The sequence below is a fragment of the Sciurus vulgaris genome (assembly GCF_902686455.1).
Source record: "Sciurus vulgaris genome assembly, chromosome: 8".
Taxonomy (NCBI): Eukaryota; Metazoa; Chordata; class Mammalia; order Rodentia; family Sciuridae; genus Sciurus; species Sciurus vulgaris.
Genome location: NC_136468.1, coordinates 107,766,315 through 107,789,310, shown reverse-complemented (window position 1 = coordinate 107,789,310; position 22,996 = coordinate 107,766,315). Strand labels below are relative to the sequence as shown.

Below are 22,996 nucleotides of genomic sequence, written 5' to 3'. Positions count from 1 at the left end.
AGACAGTAGAAAGAACTGGACAGAACTTTCCTATGGTTATATATGAATAAATACATGACCAATGTAACTCCACATCATGTTCAACCACAAGAATAGGATCAAAATGGTAATGGTTGTAGCCCATGTACGTATAATAGGTCAAGATACACACTACTATCATATATATCTAAAAACAAGAAATTAAAAACATAAAAAAATTAAAAAGAAAAATACTAAAAGAGACCACCCTGAGATGGGAGAATTGAAAGTCACTGAGAATGCAGAACAACCCAGGAGCCAGGGATGGATACCCTAAGATCTAATGATCATGGGCTGGATGGCCTGGGCTCGCTGTCACTCACCCAGGACAGAGGAGACACCTTGGACTCCCCTTCCACCCAGTCTTATCCCAGTGACTGTACCCGGAAGGAAGCTACGGGACACAAGGTCAGTGTTTGAGTCGGCACAACCCAATCAGCACAATTGTAGAGGAGGGAAAGTTTATTTGGAGGCTATGGTTTCAGAGGTTCCCAGTCCAGACAGCTGGGAACCATTCCTCAGGGCTTGAGGTGAGGCAGGGCATTATGGTGCAAGAGTGTGGCAGAGGGAACCAGCTCACATGATGACCAGGCAGCAGAGAGAAAGAAACTCCACTTTCCAGATGCAAAATATATACTCCATAGCCATGTCCCCAATGAACCACTTCCTCCAGCCACACCCCAACCTGCTTCTTTACCATTCAGTTAATCCCATCAGGGATTAATTAGCTGATTAGGTTAAGGATATAGACCAATCATTTCTCCTTCAAACCTTCTTGCATTGTCTTACACATGAGTTTTTTGGGGACACCTCACATCCAAACCATAATAGCCAGCAAGAGACCAGTAGTGATTAGAGGCTCATAAGCCCTGGCAGCAAATAGACATCCTGTCCTGAACCCACCCCATCATCTAGCTGCAGGTACTTGGATCAAGATCCACTCAAGTAAAAAAAAAATCCACCCAAGTACCACAGAGTAGAGAATGGGTTGGAGAATTACCATAGTACAATTAGGCCAATGTAGAAGCCTCCAGAAATCTGCCTAAATGGAACTTGGAAACTGTGCATGTGCACAAATTTAGATATGTATTTTTTTCTCAAACCCCCATTATCTGCTCTTTGGTTTTCAGTAGTCTCTCCTTACAAGTAGTGTGCAGTCCGTCCTTCATATCCCTGGATTCAACCAACAAAGAATTGAAAATAATTTAGGAAAAAAATATTTTTCATAATGAAAATACTTTTCTTCTTTTATTCCCTAAGCAACACAATACAACTATTTACACTATTTACATTGCATTAAATGTAAATAACCTAGAGATGATTTAAAGTATATGGAAAGCTTGTGTAGGTTATATGCAAATGCTGCATCATTTTATAAAAGGCACATGAACATCCCTGGATTTTGGTATGAGGTATCAAGGGACAACTGAACTGAAGTTTAAAAATACCCAGAAATGAATTTTCTGGCATGATTATCAGATTTCTTGTTTAGTGACATGAAATCTGACCCTCCATTAGAATCTACAAGTCTGAAAATTTTCCCTAGAGAGAGCTCAAACATTCATGAGAATGGGGAAAAAAAAAAAAAAAAACCTCCAAATCAGGAAAACATCTTTAAAAATACTCTGATGAAATTAAAAAATATATATATGTATCTCCATGATTCCTTACCTCCTAACTGCAACCCAATTCCCTAATACTTATGTAAAGTATGCTCCAAGTTACACAGAAGAGGATTGTGGACAAAAGTTTTATTGTCCAGTAATTGTAGGAGTTTGTCCTTCGACGGGAAGGGAGGGGCCTCAGACCTTTCCCAGACTTTTCTTGATGAAGTAGCTCACCAGTCGCTGTGGCCTCTGCTGGTACTCAGCAAGCACGTCATGGGGGCTGGTGATCTGGTCCCCTTGCAGGCGGTCCAGGAAGGTAACACACACCACAGCCGCTGCAAAGAGCAAAGTCGATTAAAGAAAAGCAACAATTCTTTGGGTTAGTTCACTGACATGAAGGAAGAACCAGGGAGCTTGGAGGAGCTGATTGCACTATCTGCCAGGTACATGGGAACATTCCAGCACCAGCCACAGTGAAATGCTGGCAGATGGAGCGGGAGAGGGAAAGGTCCTGGGTCCGGGTGCTCCTGAAGCTCCTCCCTCTCATTCACCTCTTGCACTGTCTCTTCATTCTCCTTTTCCCAAAGAAATTCCCAAGCCAATTACACGCCATATTCTGGCTGCCCTGTACCACCTTGAAGGGCATGTTATCCCTGGTGATAGGGATGCAAGACATTCTAGAAGGCAGAGTTGGACTTGAAGATGACTAGGAATGTGGGGGTGGATTAGCCCTAATCAGAAAGCTAAAAAGCTTCCAGAGCCAAGCTCTTGATAGGGCTGGAGGGATCACATTAGATGGTAATACAGTATCTGAGCTAAGGCAGGTGGATCTCTTTCTTATCCCTCTCAGCAGTTAGGGGGGTTAATGCAGACACACCGAGGAACCTGCATTCTGTTGCTTGACAATCAAAGGACATTGTACACACGGGTCCAGGGATGCCACCTTGGTGAGAAACTGGCGACAAGGTTAGGAGAAGTCAGAAAACAGTGTTGGGGAGCCCTGGGAGGAGGGGCCCTGGTGGGGCTTCAAGATGAGCCAGCAGAACAGAGACAGAGAGGAGGACACCAAAGCCATCACCTGCCCTCTTACCTCGGAGGCCACATGCACTGCACATGGCGGCAAAGACTGAAGATTCCATCTCGATGTTCCGGATGCCTGCAGCATGGGCTGCTTGCAGATAGGCCTGCTTGTCCTTCTCCGTGTAGGAGCAGATAGCGCCGTCCAGACGACCTTGCCCTGCAGCACACAGAGACATGAGAACCACACAGAGGTGTCAGCACCTCTGCATTCTTGCAGTGTGCCACCACCAGGACATGGGGATGGGGGCCTACCCTCCTCCACCCATGTGCCCACTCAAATCTACCATGGTAGCCACCATGGAAATGTTGCAGCTAGGACAGTAGCCCATGTGTGGATACCCCCACCAAGAGAACAGCCCATAGTCCAGAGGCAGGCTCAGGGGACAGGCTAGGGTTCATGTCATCTCACCCTCATAGAAGTCCAAGGTGCACATGGTGTTCCCCACCACGGTGGTGAATTCATTCAGGTCTGAAGAACACTGCATCAACTCCTGCACCAACTGCTCATCCATGTCTGTATTCCGAACCACCCGCTTCCCCAGGACAATCTGCTCAAACTCCGGCTTGAAGCAGGCATCCACTGCCTGCCGGGTGATAACCACAGAGCCAGGCTCCAGACCTGAGGAGAGAAACAGAGGTCATGGCTCCGCATGGCAGATGGAGCAGTGCACAGAAGAAATGTGGAGAAAAGAATATGATCCTTTGGCACATGAAAGTACTAAAGCACCTGGAAGTGTGCTCAAAAATACACTACAACCCACGTTCCCCACTGAAAGCTTTTGCTGACTATGTAAGTAATTAATACATAATCATATAGAGAAGCACAAAATAAAACATAGACATTGCCAGGAACCTCTGCACCCTTTGTCAAACGTTTGTATCTTCTAGGAATTACTATTTTTTACCATTGTCTGGGCTCTACAATATGGGTGATTATGATGTGTTTAATTCATAAATTAATGAGTTAATGTTTAACATTAACAAATTAATGTTTTGTAGTTTTTTTTTTATTATGTAGGCTTTCAAGCAAATACAAAAGTAAATAATAGTAAAAGAAACCCCCCATACATCCCAAACCTAGCATCAGCAATTACCAGTTCCTGACCAACTTGATTTTCCTCTATGATTGATGCAGCATTAGGTTCTATTTTGTGTCTGTTTTGGGGCATACCTTCCTGGGAAATTTTTATGTTTGTAAGAATAATGTTCTGCTCATTATTCTTTTGCCCTATAATAGCTTTCCATGGGATTTTTACTTTTTTATTTTTCATATTTTTGGTACCCAGAGGCACTTGTCTACTGAACCACATCCCACGTCCCCTTTTTTTTTTTTTTTTTTTTTGGAGACAGGGTGTTGCTCAGTTGCTCGGGGCCTCACTAAGTTGCAGAGGCTGGCTGGTAATCCTATTGCCTCAGCCTCCGAAGCCACAGGGAATACAGGCGTGCACCACCACACCTGGCTTTCCATGAGATTTGACCATCCTTGTGAAATAAATGCTTGTCTCCCTCCAAAATTTGTATATTGACATCCTCACCCCAAGGCAATGATGTACTGAGGAGGTAAGGCTTTGGGGAGGTAGGTGATTAGGTCATGATTGTGGAGTGCTCATGAATGGGAATAGCACTCTTAAAAAAGAGACCCCAGAGAGATGCCTCAGCCCTTCTACCATGAGAGGACACAGCCCAAAGGCACCACCTATGAAGAAGAAAGCAGGCCCTCACCAGACATTCGGCCTGCCAGAGCCTTGCTCTTAGACTTCTAGCCTTCAGAGTTGTGAGAAAGAAATTTCTTTTGTTTAAACCATACAACTCGGGTTATTTTTACTACAGCAATCCAATAGATTAAGACAAACGCGATCTTCTCCTGATTATTTATTTTGAAGTGACATTGGAAGCAGAAATGAATCAGGAGAACTTTTCTTAAGCTCCCACACTGGCTGTTTTCATGAAATATATTGAAAACGTGGCCAATTCTGGCTGTTCTGCTTCCCCATTGTACATATCAGATCTTCCCCTTGCTCTCCTGTCCATGATAGTCAGTGCTGAGCTTCCACTCAGCAGTTTCTTTCAGCTCTGAGATTGCAGCTACAACAAAGCACCCTGAACACTGGTTGTTCACAGGGCCTAGAATATTGCACTCCCCAGGTCTCAGTATCATCCTCCTCTCATGTCAGGTGCTAGTCTCCATATTGGACCCACACTTTCCCTAGACATTCTGCTTGGCTCTCTTGGAATTTCTCTGCACTCAGGTTTTTCAGTTGCCTGCAGTCCTGAGATTCTTCCTAAGCAGGTGATATTTGTTTTCACCGTTCATATTTTGAGATTTTTGAAAATACCATCTCACACTTTAATATCAATGGTGTCCAATACTTTTGGGTTTTTTCTCTAGTTGCAATTTCCACTTTTATGGGGTAATTTAGGGAATATTTTACACTACTTCCCACAGAAAAGTCTCTGATTATCAACTTTAAAAATCCCTCTGTATAAGAAACTCAAAAATAACTTGCTAGAGCTCTTAGTAGATGTTTGGTATCATGGCCATTGGTATGCTTTTCTTTAAACTTGGAATTATAACCCTGCAAACACAGATTTTGCGTATCTCTTTATCTGATGAAAAGAAAAAAATAATACAATAAGCCCTCCATATCCCTAGGTTCCACATCTATGGATTCAATCAACTGCAGATCAAAAATGTTTGAAAAAATATTTCATCTGTACTGAGCATCTACAGATTTTTTTCTTGTCATTATTCCCTAGACAACACAGTATAAACAACTATTTACATAACATTTACATTGTATTCAGTATTTTAAATAACCTGAGATGATAAAAAGTATATGAGAGGATGTATGTAGAGTATATGCAAATATTATGCATTTTATTTAAGGGAAGCATCTGGGGATTTTGATATATGTCAGGAATCCTGTAATCAATCCTTCTCATATACCAAGAAACAATTGTATATTCAGATGATTTGGGGTCTAAAATAAGTCTCCTATCTAAGTAAAAAAAAAATAAATTCTCACATTACCCTAAACCCAGGAGAAGTCAGAGCTAGACAGTCAGGGGCCTGGTAGCTAACATAAGGGTAAACTTCCCTGCGGTGAATTCAGGTTCTTTCCACTAGCCCTATCTCCTTGTTGGGAGTGGTAATTGCTAGAAAGAAGAAAGATTGGCACAGCGTTGGGACATCAGAGAGTAGGACAGCCTAATGGACTTTTGCTTACTGCTATAATTTAAATATGTTGCGTCCCCTCCAAAACTCCAAAACCCATGTTGAAATGGCATCAGGTGAGGCCTTTAAGAGGTGATTAATGCTCTGCCCTTCTAAAGAGATTAACCCCTTCACTGCAATTAATGGACTAATGAGTCATCTCAAGACCTAGTTTGGCTAGGTCTCTCTCCTATTCCTTGTGTCTCACCTCATGATGATGCTCTGCACCATGTTGGGACAACCTTGGACAATAATAATTTGAGCCCAAATTAACCTCTTCTCTTTATAATTCACCCAATCCATAGTATTGTGTTAGCAACAGAAAAGGGACTAAGACTAGCAATTTTGCCATTTGGCTTTCTCATTAAATCCTGTTTTTTGTTTTTTGTTTTTTTTTTTGTTGTTGTTGTTGTTGTTTTAAACATGTTGAGGACTGAGAACTTTTGGACTAATTTAAGGACCTTTGTCTAAGTTTTGCATTCCTCCTCTTTCCCTCTTTGAGTTTTTGCTGGTTTTCTCATAAGGTGCTTCAAATTCTTTTAGTAATAGGGAGGAGGAGCAGTGAGCAAAAATAAGGAGAGAGGCAGAGAGGCCTCCTATTCTTATTAGAAAGAATAAAAAGAGAATCAAGCAAACAAAATACACGAATTGCGTAGCTTCAGAAGGACACTCTTCTGCAGGTTCCTGACATAGTGACTCCCTGCTACGATCTCTGAGTTTAGGATGGGAGAATGAATGAGACAAAATTTAAAAAAGGAGGCAAGCTTCCTTTGCCTCCTGTTAATCAATCCTTGAACAAATCTCAGATAGGAACCCTTTGTACCAAACCTCAAACCATGCTGGAGCTGCTACAGAGATCCTGGCCCCTTGCCATTCACAGGATAGGGCAAGAGGACCCTCCATAGCCCTTACCTATTCCACCAGAAGTGCCGATACGGATGATGGTGACATTGGAACATCTGGCATGGTACAGCATCTTGATGAGCTCATGCAACATGATCGCAATGGAAGGAATGCCCATCCCATGCTAGAATCAGAGAGAAGCCAAAGGTGAATCCCAAGCTGCACTTTTGTTATTACAGCAGCACCCCCACCCCATTGGAGGGTTTGCGCACCATAGTTTCATTTTCAGAGGTTAACAAGAAAAGTACAGTATTATGAGATATTTGGAGAAAGAGACACATTGATAAAACTTCTATTACAGAATACTATCATAATTATTTCATTTTATTTTTAGTGATTGCTGTTAATCTCTTACTGCACCTAATTCATTAGCTAAATTTTATCATAGTTGTGTATACATAGGAAAAGCACAGTACATGCAGGGCTTGGTGCTACCCTGGGTTTTAGTCATCCACTTGGAACATATCCCCTGTGAGTTAGGGGGGACTACTTTATTCTGGTTGACCTTTTATGTCATGTACTTCAATCAAATAAACTCATCATAGTGGCAATAAGATGAACACTATTAACACTTCAGGAAACTTAAAATGTGCAGAGAGCTCTTTATATATGAACCCAGTGATCTGTAAAAATCTGTTAAGCAGGAGTAGCTGAGGAACCAGAAGTGCACAAGAAGATAACAGCTGCTACTGCTAAGTAACAAATAGCTACTTCTGACATTTGAAACCCTGCACAAATGCCCACCCACCCACACACCTCTTAAAGTTTTACCTCTTTGGTTTTCTCCTTAGTCTCTGTTTCAGTCAAATTAGGTAAACGGCTGGTCCCTCAGTCCCCAACCCTAGACCACTTGCTGAATCTGCACTGTGTTGTTTCCTCCTCTCAGGTCTCTACATACCTCCCTCCCACATTTCAAGACCCTTCTGGGGTGGTGTCTTCTACCCCTCCCTGGGATGCACTTGGCACGAGAGCAGATGCTGCTCCTCCGACAGTAGCCTATGGGAGAAGGGTCCCTTTGAGAATTTATCAGTATCTACACAAAGGAAATGCTTTCCCAAACTCTCTATAACTAAATGATGTCTGATGTGTTCTAGACAGATGATATTGTTAGAGGACTCAGCTAACCAAAGTTTTAGGAATGCACGTCTCAACAGGAGGTCTATCATTTGCTAACTCTGTAGCTCTCCATTTATTTTGCCACTGACCAAGGAAATCAAAACTGGAAAATGAGAAGATTTCTTCGGTAAAATACTGGAGATTTCCATGTTTGCTCTCACTGATAAGCAAAAATTTGTTATGAAATAACTCACTCTAAGGTCTGGTGTTTGTCTGTAGCTCTCCCTACCACCCTGGTTCAGGCTGCACACCCCTTCTATGTCTCCCATACACTGTGCTCACACACCCTCTGCACCTGCCACCCACACACGATGTGGACAGCTGTGTGTATTTGCACTTATACTTGCATTTATGTATGTAATCTCTCCAAGAGACTGAGCCTCAAGGGCAGGAGCCTGACCTCCTTCTGTTCATCTCTGTATCCCAGCTACTAAGGGTTCACCTTGCTCCCAGCTTTTACACTGAGCGGATGTTAGGTGCCAGCTGGCTATGTGTGCACAGGGGCACGGCCTTGCAGAGCCTCGAGACAAAGTCCAAGTTTCATTCAGGTGACTAAATCTCCAGATACTCACACTCACAGATAGCACCGGTCCAACTTTATACATGGCATAGCGGTCAGTGCCTGCACAAATATTGGGGTATTCATCTCCTGGATGGTTGAGGCCCAGCTCAGCAGCCACATGTCTGATGAAGGTGTTCATCCGGGAGGGGCTCCCACCAACACACACAAACTGCAACCATAGAAGAGAGACCCCCATGAGTGCACTGTGTACAGCAGAAGTCCTTAAACTTGGTGTCATCTAGGAACTTAGCAATCCAAGTTCTCTGACCCTGCCTGGACCTGGAGGAACCAGAAATCTGCTTTATTGAGGCACCTCGTTTCTGAAGCACTGGTCTGGGGCTAAGCACAGGAAGCTCTGCAGCACAACACAGTTACTTCACAAATGCAGAGCCCAGACTCTTGCTCTGAGAGGGCAATTATAGGCACCAAGCATGTTCAGCCTCCCTACACTGTGGAAGGCAGTCCAGGTGTAGAGAGAGCGTGGGTTTGGACTAAGAAGGTGTGAGCTCACCACTGTCCCTCCACCTCCTCATGTGACCAGGGTCTCACAACCCACCTGTAAAACAGGCCACAAACTACTCCCTCTTACCTGGTCCCCTGAAAGTCAAATGAGCATAAAAAGAGTCAGGGATCTAGTGGGAACTTGGGAAGGCTTACCTATTGTGGGTGGGTATCTCTCAGAGAAGTAAAAACTTCATTTTGTAAAGTATCGTGTAAGAAAATATTTTGTTTTGAAAAAGAAAAGTAAATAAGCCAGTTTTAAGGAGTATGAACATTTAAAAAATGAATTCTTACTCTTTCATTTGTTTGTTTTTTCCACAACCTCACAGTGCTGGGGATTCGACCCGGGCCTTGTGCATGCAAGGCAAGCACTCTACGTGATGGGCTTTATCGTCAGCATGAATTCTTGATCTTTAAACTTGTAAAAAAATATGCACAGCCTGGAATCAAAATGATTACAGACTAGGCTTAATGGGATGAATGGAAACTGACTAAATTAAAAGCACATGGATAGCTGTTCCACACCCTGAAACCAATACTACCAAAGACCAATACTAATGGCAGATGGAACATAACTATTGCTAAATTCTTACCCCATGAAGCAGTACTGGATTCTAAAGTTTGGCTTATTTTGATTTTTAATTTCACAAGTTAGTTCACCTTTACCCATGGGGATTAGACATTTGAAAAGTTCTTTGTTAGCAGCGGGGAACTATGGTTGACAATAATTAACCGTATATTAAAAAAAAAATTAATAAAGAGCACTGTAAATATTCTCAACCCAAAGAGATGGTAAATGTCTGAGTTATGGATCTGCCAAATATCCTGATCTGATCATTACACATTGTATACATGTACTGAAATGTCATACTGCGTCCTATGAAAACATGCAGTTATTGTGTGTGTGAATTAAAAATAGATTCAAAACTAAAAACTAAGACTGCTTTTTTAAAAAGTGCCTGTGTTGAAATAAAGCAGCACTGAGGAACTTTTAAGATTTTGTAGGGAAAATGGAGTGGAAACTGCAATCAGCAAAATAAGCCTTTACAAACCAATATGCACCTTAAGTTACCAACAGATGCAATATAAATTACCTTTACTTACTATCTCTTGGAAATGTTTCATATCTCCCTCTTCTCTCAATGAAGCACTAAGAAGTTCCCTCTCTCTCCTTCCTTTCCTCCTTCCTTCCTTCCTTTCCTTCACCAGGGACTGAACCCAGGGATACTTAACCACTGAGCAACATACCTCAGCCTTTTATATATATATATATATATATATTGATTTTGAGACAGGGTCTCACTAAGTTGTTTAGGACCTAAATTGCTGAGGCTCCCTTTGAACTTGTGACCTTCCTGCCTCAGCCGCCCCAGTCACTGGGATTACAGGCATGTGCCAACATTTTTGATGTGGGTTCTCACTATTGTGCTCAGGCTGGTTCCAAACCCCTGGGTTCAAGTGATCCTCCCATCTCAGCATCCCAAGTAGCAAGAACTACAGGCATGAAGTTTATTTTATATACTGTTTCAATTATATTGACTTCTAAGAGATGAATTAAAAGGCAGTATGAAAGTATTTAGAATAGTTTTTTTCTTGCTAGTTCATATACTTGAAAAGTAACATTTTGTAAAAATTTGATAAATATGACATCATGAACCTGTCACCCGTCACTTCTCAATCATCTGTGAGCAGGTCTACATATCATATAGGAGAAGGCTGATCCTAAGACAAATTTCTAGAATTAAAAGCCTGGTTTTTTACCTTCACATCTCCAAACATAGCTGGGAAATCATGCGTGCTAGTGCTAAGATTGAAATGATAGAGAATATCTTCCTTCATTGTTGCTACATGTGGATTTGATAGTTGGACAAGGCAGTTGCTGTTAGAAAACAAGAAAATAGAGGGTTTATATAACACCAATTCCAATGGCCAGCATCATCACAGAAGTGACACATGTGAGTGAGATGTGTGAGGCCCACCCTGGGGAAGGAGCACAGGCAGACCCTGGGGAAAAAGACAACACTACACTATCAGGGTCCCCACTTCCCCGTCTCCTTCCTCTTAATTCCTCTTTGTTCCCAGAGCCCCTGTTAGAAGACAATTAGGAATATTCAGAAAAGTACACGACAACATAAAGATTGAAAAGTTAAATCACCTCACAAAAGAGTATTGCCAGTTGCTACTCTAATGCAGCTCACTAATACAAAAATGACTTTGTTTTAAAAGTAGTATGTTCACCATAAGAAATATGGACAGACAGAAAAAAAAAAAAAAAAGCTCTATTTTTTACCACCCAAAGATAATGCCTTGAATTTCTTTTTCTTTTCTTGTGGCACTAGCTACCACTTCTTTCATGGAGTGTCTACTAGGAGTAGTGAGATAAGACCTCCATCCATTTTGCTTTCTTTCAGAATGGCTTAGAAGCCATTCTAGAGAACACATATGTTGATTCACATTATATTTATTTGTGGCAGCACACTGCTGGTGTAGAACAGGGGCCAGCAAGCTTTTTTGGCCAGATGGTAAATATGGTTTTGCAGATCACTAAGTTTCTGTCAGACTCAAGACCATTGTCTCACGAAAGCCCAATAGACAACACACAAATGAGTGTCTTCGTGTTCCAACGAAGCTTTATATACAAAAACAGGTGTCCCAGGACTCAACAGTGCCATCTACTGCCTGCCAAAGTCCCTCAGAGTCAACCTTCAAAAGGACTCCCTCTCAATGCCTACCTCTGATTCCCAGAGATGGTGTAAGAACACACTTTAAAAGCAACACTTTGCAAAAATTGGATAAACACATAATATCTGGAACCTGTCACCATCATCTCTCAAGCATTTGTGAACAGGTCTATGTATCATAAAGGCTGATCCTAAGACAAATTCCTAGAATTAAAAACCTGCCTTATACTTCACATCTCCAAACATAGCTGGGAAATCCTGTGTGGTAGTGCTGAGACTGCAGGAAACCAAGGTGGAAGAGGGCCCCTGAACTCAGAGCAATCAGGTCTTCTGTTTTTGTCAGCTTTTTTTGCTGCTATAACTAAATGACTTGACCAGCAAACTCTAGAAGAGGAAGAGTTTATTTGAGGGTTCATGGTTTCAGAGGTCTCAAATCTACAGACAGCTGGCTCTATTCCTCAGGGCTTCAGATGAGGCAGAAAGAAGACAACATGGTGGAAGAGTGAGGCAGAGGGAAGTGGCTCACATGGTGACCAGGGAGCAGAGAGACTCCACTTGCCAGGTACAAATATATACCCAAAGTCATGTCCCAATTCCCACCTACTGCAGTCACACCTTACCACTTCAGTTACCACTCAGTTAATCCCCATCAGGGGGTTAATTCACTGATTGGGTTAAGACTCTTACAACCCAACCATTCATCCTCTGAACCTTCTTGCATTGTCTCACACATAAGCTTTTGGGGGACACCTCACGTCCAAACCATAACACCTTCCTTTTTCTTCCTTCTGTATCTGACTGCCCAGACCCCAGTGATATGTTTCATCCTCACTCTAACTCAGGAGAAAAGAAAAAGGATGTGAGAGAGAGCAAGGTTCTCAGCTGCCTGTGATTTGGAAATATTAAGCCATGGTTTCATATTGCCAAATCACAGGCAGATGGTTTGACTTTGCAATAATGTGAAAGTGATACACATTCAGTAAAACTTTGAATTATGAATTTGGATCTTTTCCCAAACTAACAATACACAGGAAGATTCTCTCTTGCAACACTCAGCAACAGCTTCCACTGCTCCTGGTCAACCACGCTCTACGGTGTGCTGTGTTACTACACTGGAAAGTTTGGTAAGCAATGTGTATTAAATGCATTTCAATTTGCAGTATTGTCAACCTACAATGGGTTTGTCTGGGCATTACCCATCTTAAGTCAAGGAGCACCTGTACCAAGAACCATGGGGGCTCTCCCCTGAGATCTCATCCATTCTCCCTCTCCCCAGAGGATGCCCATTGAACCTGACCTACGTTTCATTACAAAAACGATTTATACATTTAACATAAGAACTATAATTATCTCCAGTAACAAAAATTTCTGCAGGCCATGACTATGTCTTACTTATTTCTGAATCCTCAGTAGCTCAAGCAGTCATGCAAAACAAGGTTGAAAGGCCCTTCTCTGCTTTCTCTACTTGTTAATTCCATTTCTTTCTGGCAGTGAGCATCAGTGGCAACCCCAAGGGTTCCCACTTCTACCTCTACCTACATCAGACTGCTTCTTCCTTTCATGTTCTCAAATTTGCCCTCCTCTCCATTCCCCTAGAGTAGTGTCCAGCTTAATCCAACCGGTGAACATTTTTGAAAAGGTTGATAAAGAAAAGATAAATAGAAAAGACTAATGAGAGACAGGAAGATCTTTATAAAAGGAGTGGTGGTGGGGGGGTTTTGACTGTTTCATGGCAAGTGCTAGGAGATACATTAGAGAGCCATAGCCAATAAATAAACCGTCAGCTCGAGATCCCCCTGACATGTCAAGCACATGCAGAGACTGTGCTGATGGCACCCTGGGCACAGCTGCTGAAAACCTTGATCAGGAAGGTCATGCAAGAGCTGAAGAGATAGCTCTTCTTGGAGAGCTCTCAGCTCTCATGGAGAAGGACTGCGGTTTGAATCCCCGGAGCCTCAGAAGGAAGGTTATGCAAGATCCACCTGCCCTGAGTCCACCTCTTCCTGACAGACTTCCTTATTCTTCAGATCTAGGTTTCACTTTACATGGGGAAGGGGACATTTTCCAAGGGACCAAATCCAAGAGTATTTCTAGATTTTCCCAGAAAGCCTTTCTTTTCTATAGGCCAACCTGAACCTCTGACCATCATAACACACTCTCCACACTCCTTTAGTGGCAATTATGTTTAATGTAACGGTGGTTCCTTTCTCCCTCAAGATGTTATGAATACAAAGCATAAAATAGAAGGACCAAGCATAAGCTTTGAAATGACACAACAGGATGTGATGGTGACAGCACTGCCACATATTTCAAAATAGAAAATGTTCTTTCATTCTTCATTTCAGAAAGAGCAAAAGAAGGAAATAGGGTACAACTTCGAAGACCAGCAATGATTTTTAAAACTATAACATATAATATAATAAATGGGATTGGGGATATAGCTCAGTTGGTAGAGTGCTTGCCATGCATGCACAAGGGTTCAATTCCCAGCACCACACACACAAAAAAATTAATTAATTAATAATAATAATAATATAATATATGTACCCTAATGAATTGGAGCTTTCTTCAACTTACTTTTTAAAGGATTTTAAAATAACAAGTCAGAGCCATAGTACTTGGAAAAATGTTTCTCTATGCAACTCCAAGGAAATTTATCTTGCTTTATTCTGTCACTTTATTCATTTAAAAAATATTCATCAAGAACCTACTATTAAGACCACAAAAGTAGGACAGGAGGCCACCCCAGGCAACCCCAGCAAAGATGGTAGACAACCAGGTGATGAGCAAATTTGAAAAGCCAGTTGATTTAAAGTCCACATAGAGGGCCTGTTGTTGCAGCTCAGTGTTGCACATGAACTTAGCAAGCTCAAGGCCCTGGGTTTAATCCCCAGGACACACACACAAAAGTCCATGTAGGAATCAGGCAAAGATAAGAAATTTTTGCTTTGCTACAGTGCCCAAACTTATAAGGCTCAAAAGAGGGGTTATTAAAAGCATACAATAGAAAGATGAAAAACTAGAAAGAAATCAGGAAATTATTTAAGATTCAGAAAAAGATTCCACAGCTAGGAGATAAGCAGGAAATTTTCCTAAAGAAAAGCAGCCACATAATAAGAAAACTCACAAAGGTTAACATTGAACTGTCTGGTTTTCTGAGACCACATGTCCTGAGGGTTAATAGCAGAGGCCAGAGCACCCATGTTGAAGGTCTTGACCATCTGAATTAAGAGCCTTTCAAGCCCTTAGTCTGCGTCATGAGAATCAAATGTGTTAACATAAGCCAAGCTCTTAGAGAGATGAGTGGGTCAGGTCAAACAATAAAACCAGCCCGACCCCTCCCAACCCCGCATGGCTCAGTCTTACTTGTGATGATTTTCAGGTTCCTTTGCTTCAGCTCCTGCAGCCGCCATGCTCTCACTGTGGCAGGACCCTAAGGATAAAGCATTGCACAGAAAAGAGTCAATCAACCTGACAGAAACTAAGGTGATGGGCTGAGGTTGTGGCTCAGTGGCAGAGTGCTCAATCAGCACGCGGGAGGCCCTGGGTTCAATACTCAGCACCACATAAAAATAAATAAATAAAATACAGGTATTGTGTTTGTCTACAACTAAAAAGAATTTAAAAAAAGAAAGAAAGAAAGAGAGAGAGAGAGAGAGAGAAAGAAAAGAAAAGAAAGAAACAAACAAACAAACAAACAAACTAAGGTCATGAGCTGATCCCAGGAATGTGGAAAGTCAGTGTCTCATGTATCTACACCATGTAGAGGATACAGACATATACAGTACCTGTGTTCAACGGACGGCTAATTTCAGAAAGGAGATAGCTAAAAGATTCCAACAGCCAGAGATGGATCTCACACTTTTTTAGAGAAGCTGTCTCCACTTCCTGCTTTCCCAGCCCAGGTTACTGGCCCTACAGACCACACCCTTCTGCTTCCCCCTTCTAGAACTTTTATTATCCTCTTCCAGGTTTCATGGACAGCAAAGGGAAGAGTAAGATCAAGTGACAGGTCAGTGAAGGCCCCCTGAGAGCAAGGGAAAGGTCTGAGCTGATGTACCTCAGGGTGCTGGCCTGCCTCCCCTGCAAAGCCCACCAAGGAAAGAGTTGCACATGCAGAACTGCAGCTGTTTTATTGGGACTCACTGGGTATAAAACACTTCAAAACCACACTGCTGTGTGGACAAGGGCAGCTTTGCCAAAGCACTTGAGGATGGTGAGACTCGCATGTGGGACTCAGCTAAGAAAGCGGTAAATCTGAGTGCCTTGCACCTGCCTGTCCCTCAACTCCTGCAACAACCTTGCAGGAAAGGCAGGATCACCTCAGAGAGGAGGAAAGTGAAGCACTCTGATGAGCCGCAATTCATAAAGATGGCCAGTAGAAGTTTGCAGGGCAGAACCATTTCCCAATGCCCAGGGATGAGGTTCCCACAACACGGTTCTCACCCTTGATTCTCACCAGTCTCTTATCCCCAATTACAACCAAAAAAGACCCAGTTATAAAGGGATTTATAACCATTATTAGCATAGGATACTGAAACTTTTCAGTAAATTTTGAAAACTGGAGAAAATTATAGTAGCTGGATCTGGAGCAAAAATCTGTCCCTGCAATTATCACCCATCTTTTTTCCCCATCTAGTTTTGTTCTACCGTGGCATTTGCCAAACTCTTCTTTGGCAATCCTAACCTACTGCAGTCCAGCGAAGGGGAGCTAAAAAAGGAATGTGTTGTTTTGGGTTTGGCATTTCTTTCCTTTCCTTTTCTTTTCTGTTTTTGTATGTTTGTTTTTGTGATGCTGGAGATCTTGAAAATGCTAGGCAAATACTGCCACTAGCTACATCCCCAGCCAGGAATGAGTTTTTAAAAAGGCACCACCCCTCACCCTGTATCACCAGGAACCAAAAGTCCAGCACCATGCAGGGAAAGACCATTATGAATGAGCAGAAGAGAGGAACGGGTGGCTTTCCATATCATGTAGTAATGGCAATGGCCCACCATGCTGCCCCTCAGAAAAAGATCCTAGGTTACAGAAGTCTGGTCATGATTTCAGACTTTCTACAGCTACCATTAAATAGATTTACAGACAACCTGACTTCTATACACATCTGGCTTCCAGAAAAGAGCACTTTGGAATGGTACCATCAATAGCAGTCAGATGACCTGAACTTCTCTCTGGAATCTACCTCTCCCAGTCCATTCATGGTCACACAAAGTGGGTTGTATATTCTGATTAGCCCACAGCCCTCTTATCAAGCACCAACTTATTCACTGAAAGAAGCTGGGTTTGGGGGTTATGCAGAGATTCAGAATCCCCAGGGCCAGTTTCTGTCAGACAAGACAAATCAGCCAAAGAATCAGTTTCCTTATCCAGTTCTTGACTCTGCTGACTCTTTCCTGCATCTGCTGTCTGCTCCCTGCTTCCCATGAAGATCTTGGCACTTGTAAGCTCCTCTTACTGACTTCCCAGACTAATCTCTCCACCCCTTAGCCCAGGCTCAGGGAGGTTTTGTTTAACCAGCTGCACAGGTGGTGAGCTACAGGCCTCTGTAATGCTCCTCTGGAAAGTTCCCTGCTAAGTAACTGAAGTTGGGTGGACACGATGAAGGTTTGCCAGGGGTGTTAGGGTTTACCCAGCTTAATTATCAGAAGTCCGTTTCACTACCAAAGGGCCTGGGTGTGAAAGAGAAACTCTGTGGTCACCCCACCATGCACAGAAAGGTTAAAGACCAGAGGAGATGAGGGAAGAGGTCCCAGTCTCCACTTAGAGTCTCATAGGACAAGAACCAAGAGCTGACACACCCTCGGGGGCATGCATTAGTCATCTGGTCCCAAAGGTCACCCAGTGAGTGGTGAAAAGGCTTCATTCTGAGGAGACCCTCATGTTGAGTGAGAATGAGGTAATAACAAACTAGGGGCACAGGGAGAAACCCCTTTGGGAACTTGCCTCAGCCACATCCCCACAAAGGCTGGAAGTGGCCAGGCTTCTGCAGCTAGGGACATGCTGACAGGCATTTTCAAGTATTACCTTCTGTACAGATGAACTTTACATCTTGTTTTAATCTAGGGAACTTTATTCACACATTTTTAGGGACTATTTCTGATGATTGCTTTTAAATTGTTTTACTGCATTACAATTATCGTGCATCCTGGACATTTATCCTCCAACAGATAACACGGTAGATTTATTCCCAAATGAGATATATCAGCATTTACAGTACAGACTTCTAGTCTTTTTTTTTTTTTTTTTTTTTTTTTTTTTTTCACTCTCCCAGATCTGACCCTTGGGCAGTCTTCTACTTCCTGTTTGCTGCTTGGCTGGCAAAAGCCATCTTGCCACACGTCCTCACTGAATTAGCCCACTGCAGCCACTTCCTGCTCAGGAAAAGTGTGATTTGGTTCTCCTTCTGCCCCACTCTGCTAAGAGCTACAGCTATTATTTCAATAGCAGGGTGAATTCCAGTGCTTGCCCATGTCCTTCTGGTAGCACAATTAGAAATGGCATTATTAAGTAGAAGACACCAGAAAGCACTAAACATTGCCTGCTTTAGTCACTGAAGGAATCTGAAATCTCCTATGAAATAATTTTGAGAGATTGACAGGTCATGCCCTGGACCCTTGTTGTGTGTCTGCAGAGTTTAGAGTATGTCTTGGTACTTATGGGTCTCAGAACAATGGTGCATTTTGGCATGGGCAATTTGCTCTAGAGAAAAATTGCTCCTCTTACCCCAAGTGCAAAGAAAGGCTCTATGGTGTCCTTGGTGCGTGAAGACTAGAATGCGAAGGAAACCGCTGCCTTCCATCCCCACAGTGAGATCATCATTCATCTCTAGGAAGAGGAATGTAACCCCAACTGGAGGGACTCCCTCTACAAACTAATGTCTGTCTCTTGGGCTCCTTCCAATTCCAAAGAGACTGTCCCAGGACCACTCACTCCCCTAATAATCATTTATAAACCTTCAAAACTATCTACATTTTCCTTCTCTCCCTCACCCATAGAAAAAGGGGCATGTGTTTGTGAATAATGGTAAGCAGGTGTAAATACACCCCTGGGATTACTCCCCAGTGCTGTGGTTTCTTGGGGGCATTAATAAATTTGTAATGCCCTTCTCCTGTTTAATTATTGGGAATGAAAATTAAATTTAAAAAAAGTGAATGTTGAGAGGCATTAAGGGAGATTTCCCTGCACCCCTACAATCTGTGTGACCTACTGAGGGTTGAGGAAGACCTAGGACACGGAATCTGGTGCTGGGTTGTGTAACAATACCAGCAAGCCAGGAGTTAACTCCAACACAGGCCACTACAGGGACAGCCAAGTGAAGGTGTCAATGCCATGGGAGGTTCATACTTTATCCAGGAAGGAAAGAGCAGAAGAGAACAAATGTAAACCCAGCATGCTCCTGGGAGGCAGCGATGAATAATTCCTGACTGAGAGTCAGCCTGAAGAAGAGGCGATAGAGAGAGGCCCTCCCAGACAGGAAACAATGGCATGGAGACAGGGAACCCATGAGATGGGAGGAAAGAAATCCCTCCAGCAACAGCTCAGTATGGGGAGAAGCAACAAGAGAGGTGGAAGCCAAATCCCCCCAGGCAGTAAAACCCTGAACATTGCCCTGGAGGTGACTGTGGGTCCTTGAAATATTTTAAACAGAAAATAAGTCAGAGGTTTGCAGGTTAGATCCACATGAAGGGGTCCAGATAAATCACTGTGGCTGCTATTCTATGGTTTGGAAATAACCCCCAAAGGCCAACGTATTGAGGACTTGGTCACTGGCCTGTGGCACTATGGGGATGAAATGGAATTTTTAAGAAGCAGGACCTAGTGGAAGCGCCACTGGGGCAAGCCCTTGAAGGGAATATTGGTATCCCAGACGCTTCCTTTCTTTCTCTTTCTTCCCAGACACCACTCGGTAAACAGGCCCCCTCCACCTGGCTCTCCAGTCATGACATACTAACCACAGACCCAAAGAAACACATAGACTGGAACATGTGACACACTAGACTGAAAAAAACCTTTTCTCCCTCAAATTGATTTATCTAAGATATTTGTCACAGTGACAGAAAGCTGACTAACACAGGGCATAGAAATGACTTTGAACAGAAGGCATCTGAGTTTCTGAAATCTCTTCTTTGCCTGAAAACAAACCCCACTGCCCCCCACCCCATCCCTGAAACAACCTAATTGTCATGGGAGCAATTCTAGGAGAAAATTCACAGCACTCCCAAACATGCATTTTCAAAAAGCTATCAAAAGAAGATCTCCCATCTATTCTCTGGAGTTCCCATGTATTTTTCAAAAAAAATTCATTTTGTTTTTCCAAAAGCACCTTTATCTTCAACTCCGAAGTCATTTATTCTCCCCAGTAGTGCTCCTCTGCCCTTGTTCACTATTAAGATAGTATGTGAGCCCCAAATTCTAATCATTTCCATGAGTCACTTTTTTTTTCTATAAACTCTGCGTATCTATATTAATAAAAATCTGTGTTCTCTTTTGCTAATCTGTTTTTTGTCAGTTTAATTTACAGGTTTCCCAGAACATAACTTAAGAGGGTATAGAAAGTTATTTTCTCCCCCCACATGTAATTCCAGCACAGTTGGATTTGAGGGGCACAGAGCACAAACAGGGATGCCAAAATGGCCAACAGTTGAAAGGAGAAATGAAAACTCAAGTAGGACAAGGTGCAAGGGGACAAAATCCTAAGGGCTGACTGAACCAGGCTTTAGGTCACCTTCATTCCTAGCTGGGATGAAGACAGTGCTTGGGAAAGACAGTGCTGTTTTTGAGATAAGATGCTAACAGAACTTCATTTGAAGTACCATGATTCTGGAACAAGTACCCATGGGCAGCACCCCACGGAGGAACTGAAGCCTGGGGAGGAACTGAAGCTATCACAAAGCAGGTTTGAAACAGAAGAGAATTTGGCCATGGGAAAACACAAATTAGCTAAGGTCTGGACATACCCGGATATAAATTCCTTAAATTAAGTTTCCCCTCCCCACCCCCAGGAAGAGTCAGGTAGTCTTTGATTTAGCATGATTTGAGTCTAATGATTTTTACAAACGAAACCCCAATTTTCTAGAATGGACCTGAGGAGAAGAAACCAGGTCTTCCAGTCAATAATGTCACAAGCTCAAAATTCCCTGCATAGAACACAACTACACCTAAAATAAACATGCACCCCTCTTCTTGTCTAATCCCTCCCTTCAGATAAATTCCCCCATGATCAACCCATGGAGCAGGCAGACTCCTGACCTCTTTGCCAGTTGCCATGTGATAAAGATTTTTCTTTTTACAAAAACCAGGTCATAGTAGTATCTTCCATGCATACCAGGCAGCAAACACTTGTTAGATAACAATTAACAGGGCAGGTGAAAATTAGGGGTCCAGGAATCAACAATGAAGGGGAGACCAGGGCTAAGAGGATCAACAAGAGAAGACAATAGTCAGAGCAGGGTCCTGACACCACAGAGCAACATTTTAAAAATATGGTCTAACCATAGAACAGTCCCAGGTCATCTGAGTGGAGGTACTGACGGACCTGCTCCCTTTATCCAAAGCATTAAGAGCCCTCCTGGAGAATGGGTCGGTCACTTTTCCAAAGCCGCAGGTTCAGTAGGTTAATTTAACCTCAGTGCTTCATGAAGATGTCAGACTGGGGTGGAGGACTTCAGAAACATTTCTTCTAACATTATGTCCTGATACTCTCAACTTCCAACTTCACAGAGGGAGGGAAACCTCTCATTTCTTCTAAACAAGTCTTCTCCAGTCATCCAGGGCCCAAAACTGTTCTCTACACAAGCAGAGCCTGCTAATTTCACTGGGCCGGTAAGATCTGTCCCCAGAGGACTTTTAACAGTGGTTTACTTTACATTTTGAATATAACCCTTGTTGCTCTGCCAGTGTGACTTATTTTTAAAACAGACATGTTTCTTTCTCTTCCTCTCTCCCCTCTCCTCCCTAATCACCTCCCCTCCCTTGTCTCAAGGGAAACAAGATTACCTTTCTTCCCCATCCTAGGCAGAGTTATCTGTCCTTGAGCACATACCCATCATAGGAAGGAAGTAATTCAGACTTTGGGGATGGCACCATAAGATCTCAGAAATAACTATCTCCCAAATTAACTCCAGACAGAACATGTGGAATGTAGCCTTTGAATCACCTCTTTAAAAGCCCCCTGTTCCCTCTTACGGCAGAATCACAGCCTCTGGGTCAGTAGTCTCCTGTGCTTCTCCTTGCTTGCAAAGCAATAAAACTTTTTCCCTTTTTCTCAAAACTGTGTCCTCGTTATTGGATTGGCATCAGGCACAAGACCAAGCTTTCAGTAACAGACTCAATCACATGGCTCTTGGTCTCCTCAGGGAGGACCCTTTCTATGACCACCTGGGCTCCCTTACCAGTGGTCAGTCCCAACTTATTAAGCTTTTTTTTTTTTTTTTAGGTTCTTTTTAATTTTAATCCATTAAACTAAGATCAGATTGGTGGTCTACTTATGTAAATAGCTTAGTATATAAACGTTTATAATACTTCTTTGGAATGAATTTACTTTAAAAGCGTGTGTGTGTATGTGTGTGTGTGTGTGTGAGAGAGAGAGAGAGACAGAGACAGAGAGAGAGAGAGAAAGAGAGAGAGAAAGGAGCAAGAGAAGGAGGAGGAAATGAAGAAGAGATGGGGGAAGGAAAGTAAGCGTTCAGTGTTTATTTCTAGGGAGTAGGAAAATCCCCAAGTTTCACTTTCGGTTACTTATATAGGTTTTGTTTTTGTTCTTTTCACAATAAGTTTATACTAATTTCATGTTTGGTAAGTACAACAAAAATGTGCACTTTAACAAAAAGCCAATGTATATAAAAACGAATTTATGTTTTGCTAAAACTACTTAATGCCCACCAGTGCTGAAAGTACCAGAAACAAGAATACAATTTAGGCTCCATAAATTTGTGCTGAATTAAAGATATCTGAAATAATGAGGCTTTTGTGGAGGACCAGAGGCCAATTTGGCCTCTGAAGAAGGGAAAGAAATAATGGAAGATTGGCTGAGAATTGGGGAAGGTTTGGGCCAAAACACAGTTGGAGCACAAATTGAACAAATTGAAAGGCAGGACAGACAATGGTACACCCTGGGAATGGCCCAGCAGGGCTTGCAAAGACCCAGCTTAAGGCATTCCTTCTATTCAAGAAGTCACCAAGGTTTTCAAAAGAGGAGGTCACAGCCTAGGAATGGAACCAGTGGTCTTTATAATCCAGAAGGCATCAGCAAGGGGGAAATGAGGAAAGAAGTGGTGGGTAAGATGGAAGAAATGAAACAAAAGGAGAGATGAG

General features: G+C 42.6%; 1 protein-coding gene across 3 annotated transcripts; it reads right to left on the bottom strand.

Annotated features, from left to right (window-relative positions):
* Positions 1-1,655: 1,655 nt before the first annotated feature.
* Positions 1,656-15,549, bottom strand: UPP1 (uridine phosphorylase 1). Of its 3 annotated transcripts, none has more exons than XM_079151190.1 (8): positions 15,440-15,549; positions 15,049-15,115; positions 10,763-10,880; positions 8,511-8,669; positions 6,832-6,946; positions 3,115-3,324; positions 2,716-2,862; positions 1,656-1,960 (listed from the first exon to the last, which is right to left on the bottom strand). In XM_079151190.1, exons 1-8 carry the CDS (start codon positions 15,459-15,461, stop codon positions 1,821-1,823), a joined length of 978 nt encoding a protein of 325 aa, XP_079007316.1. In that variant the 5' UTR covers positions 15,462-15,549; the 3' UTR covers positions 1,656-1,820. The 3 variants fall into 3 exon arrangements, with proteins under 3 accessions (XP_079007316.1, XP_079007318.1, XP_079007317.1); XM_079151192.1 differs by having other exon boundaries at positions 15,471-15,545; XM_079151191.1 differs by having other exon boundaries at positions 15,049-15,118; positions 15,439-15,526.
* Positions 15,550-22,996: the final 7,447 nt, after the last annotated feature.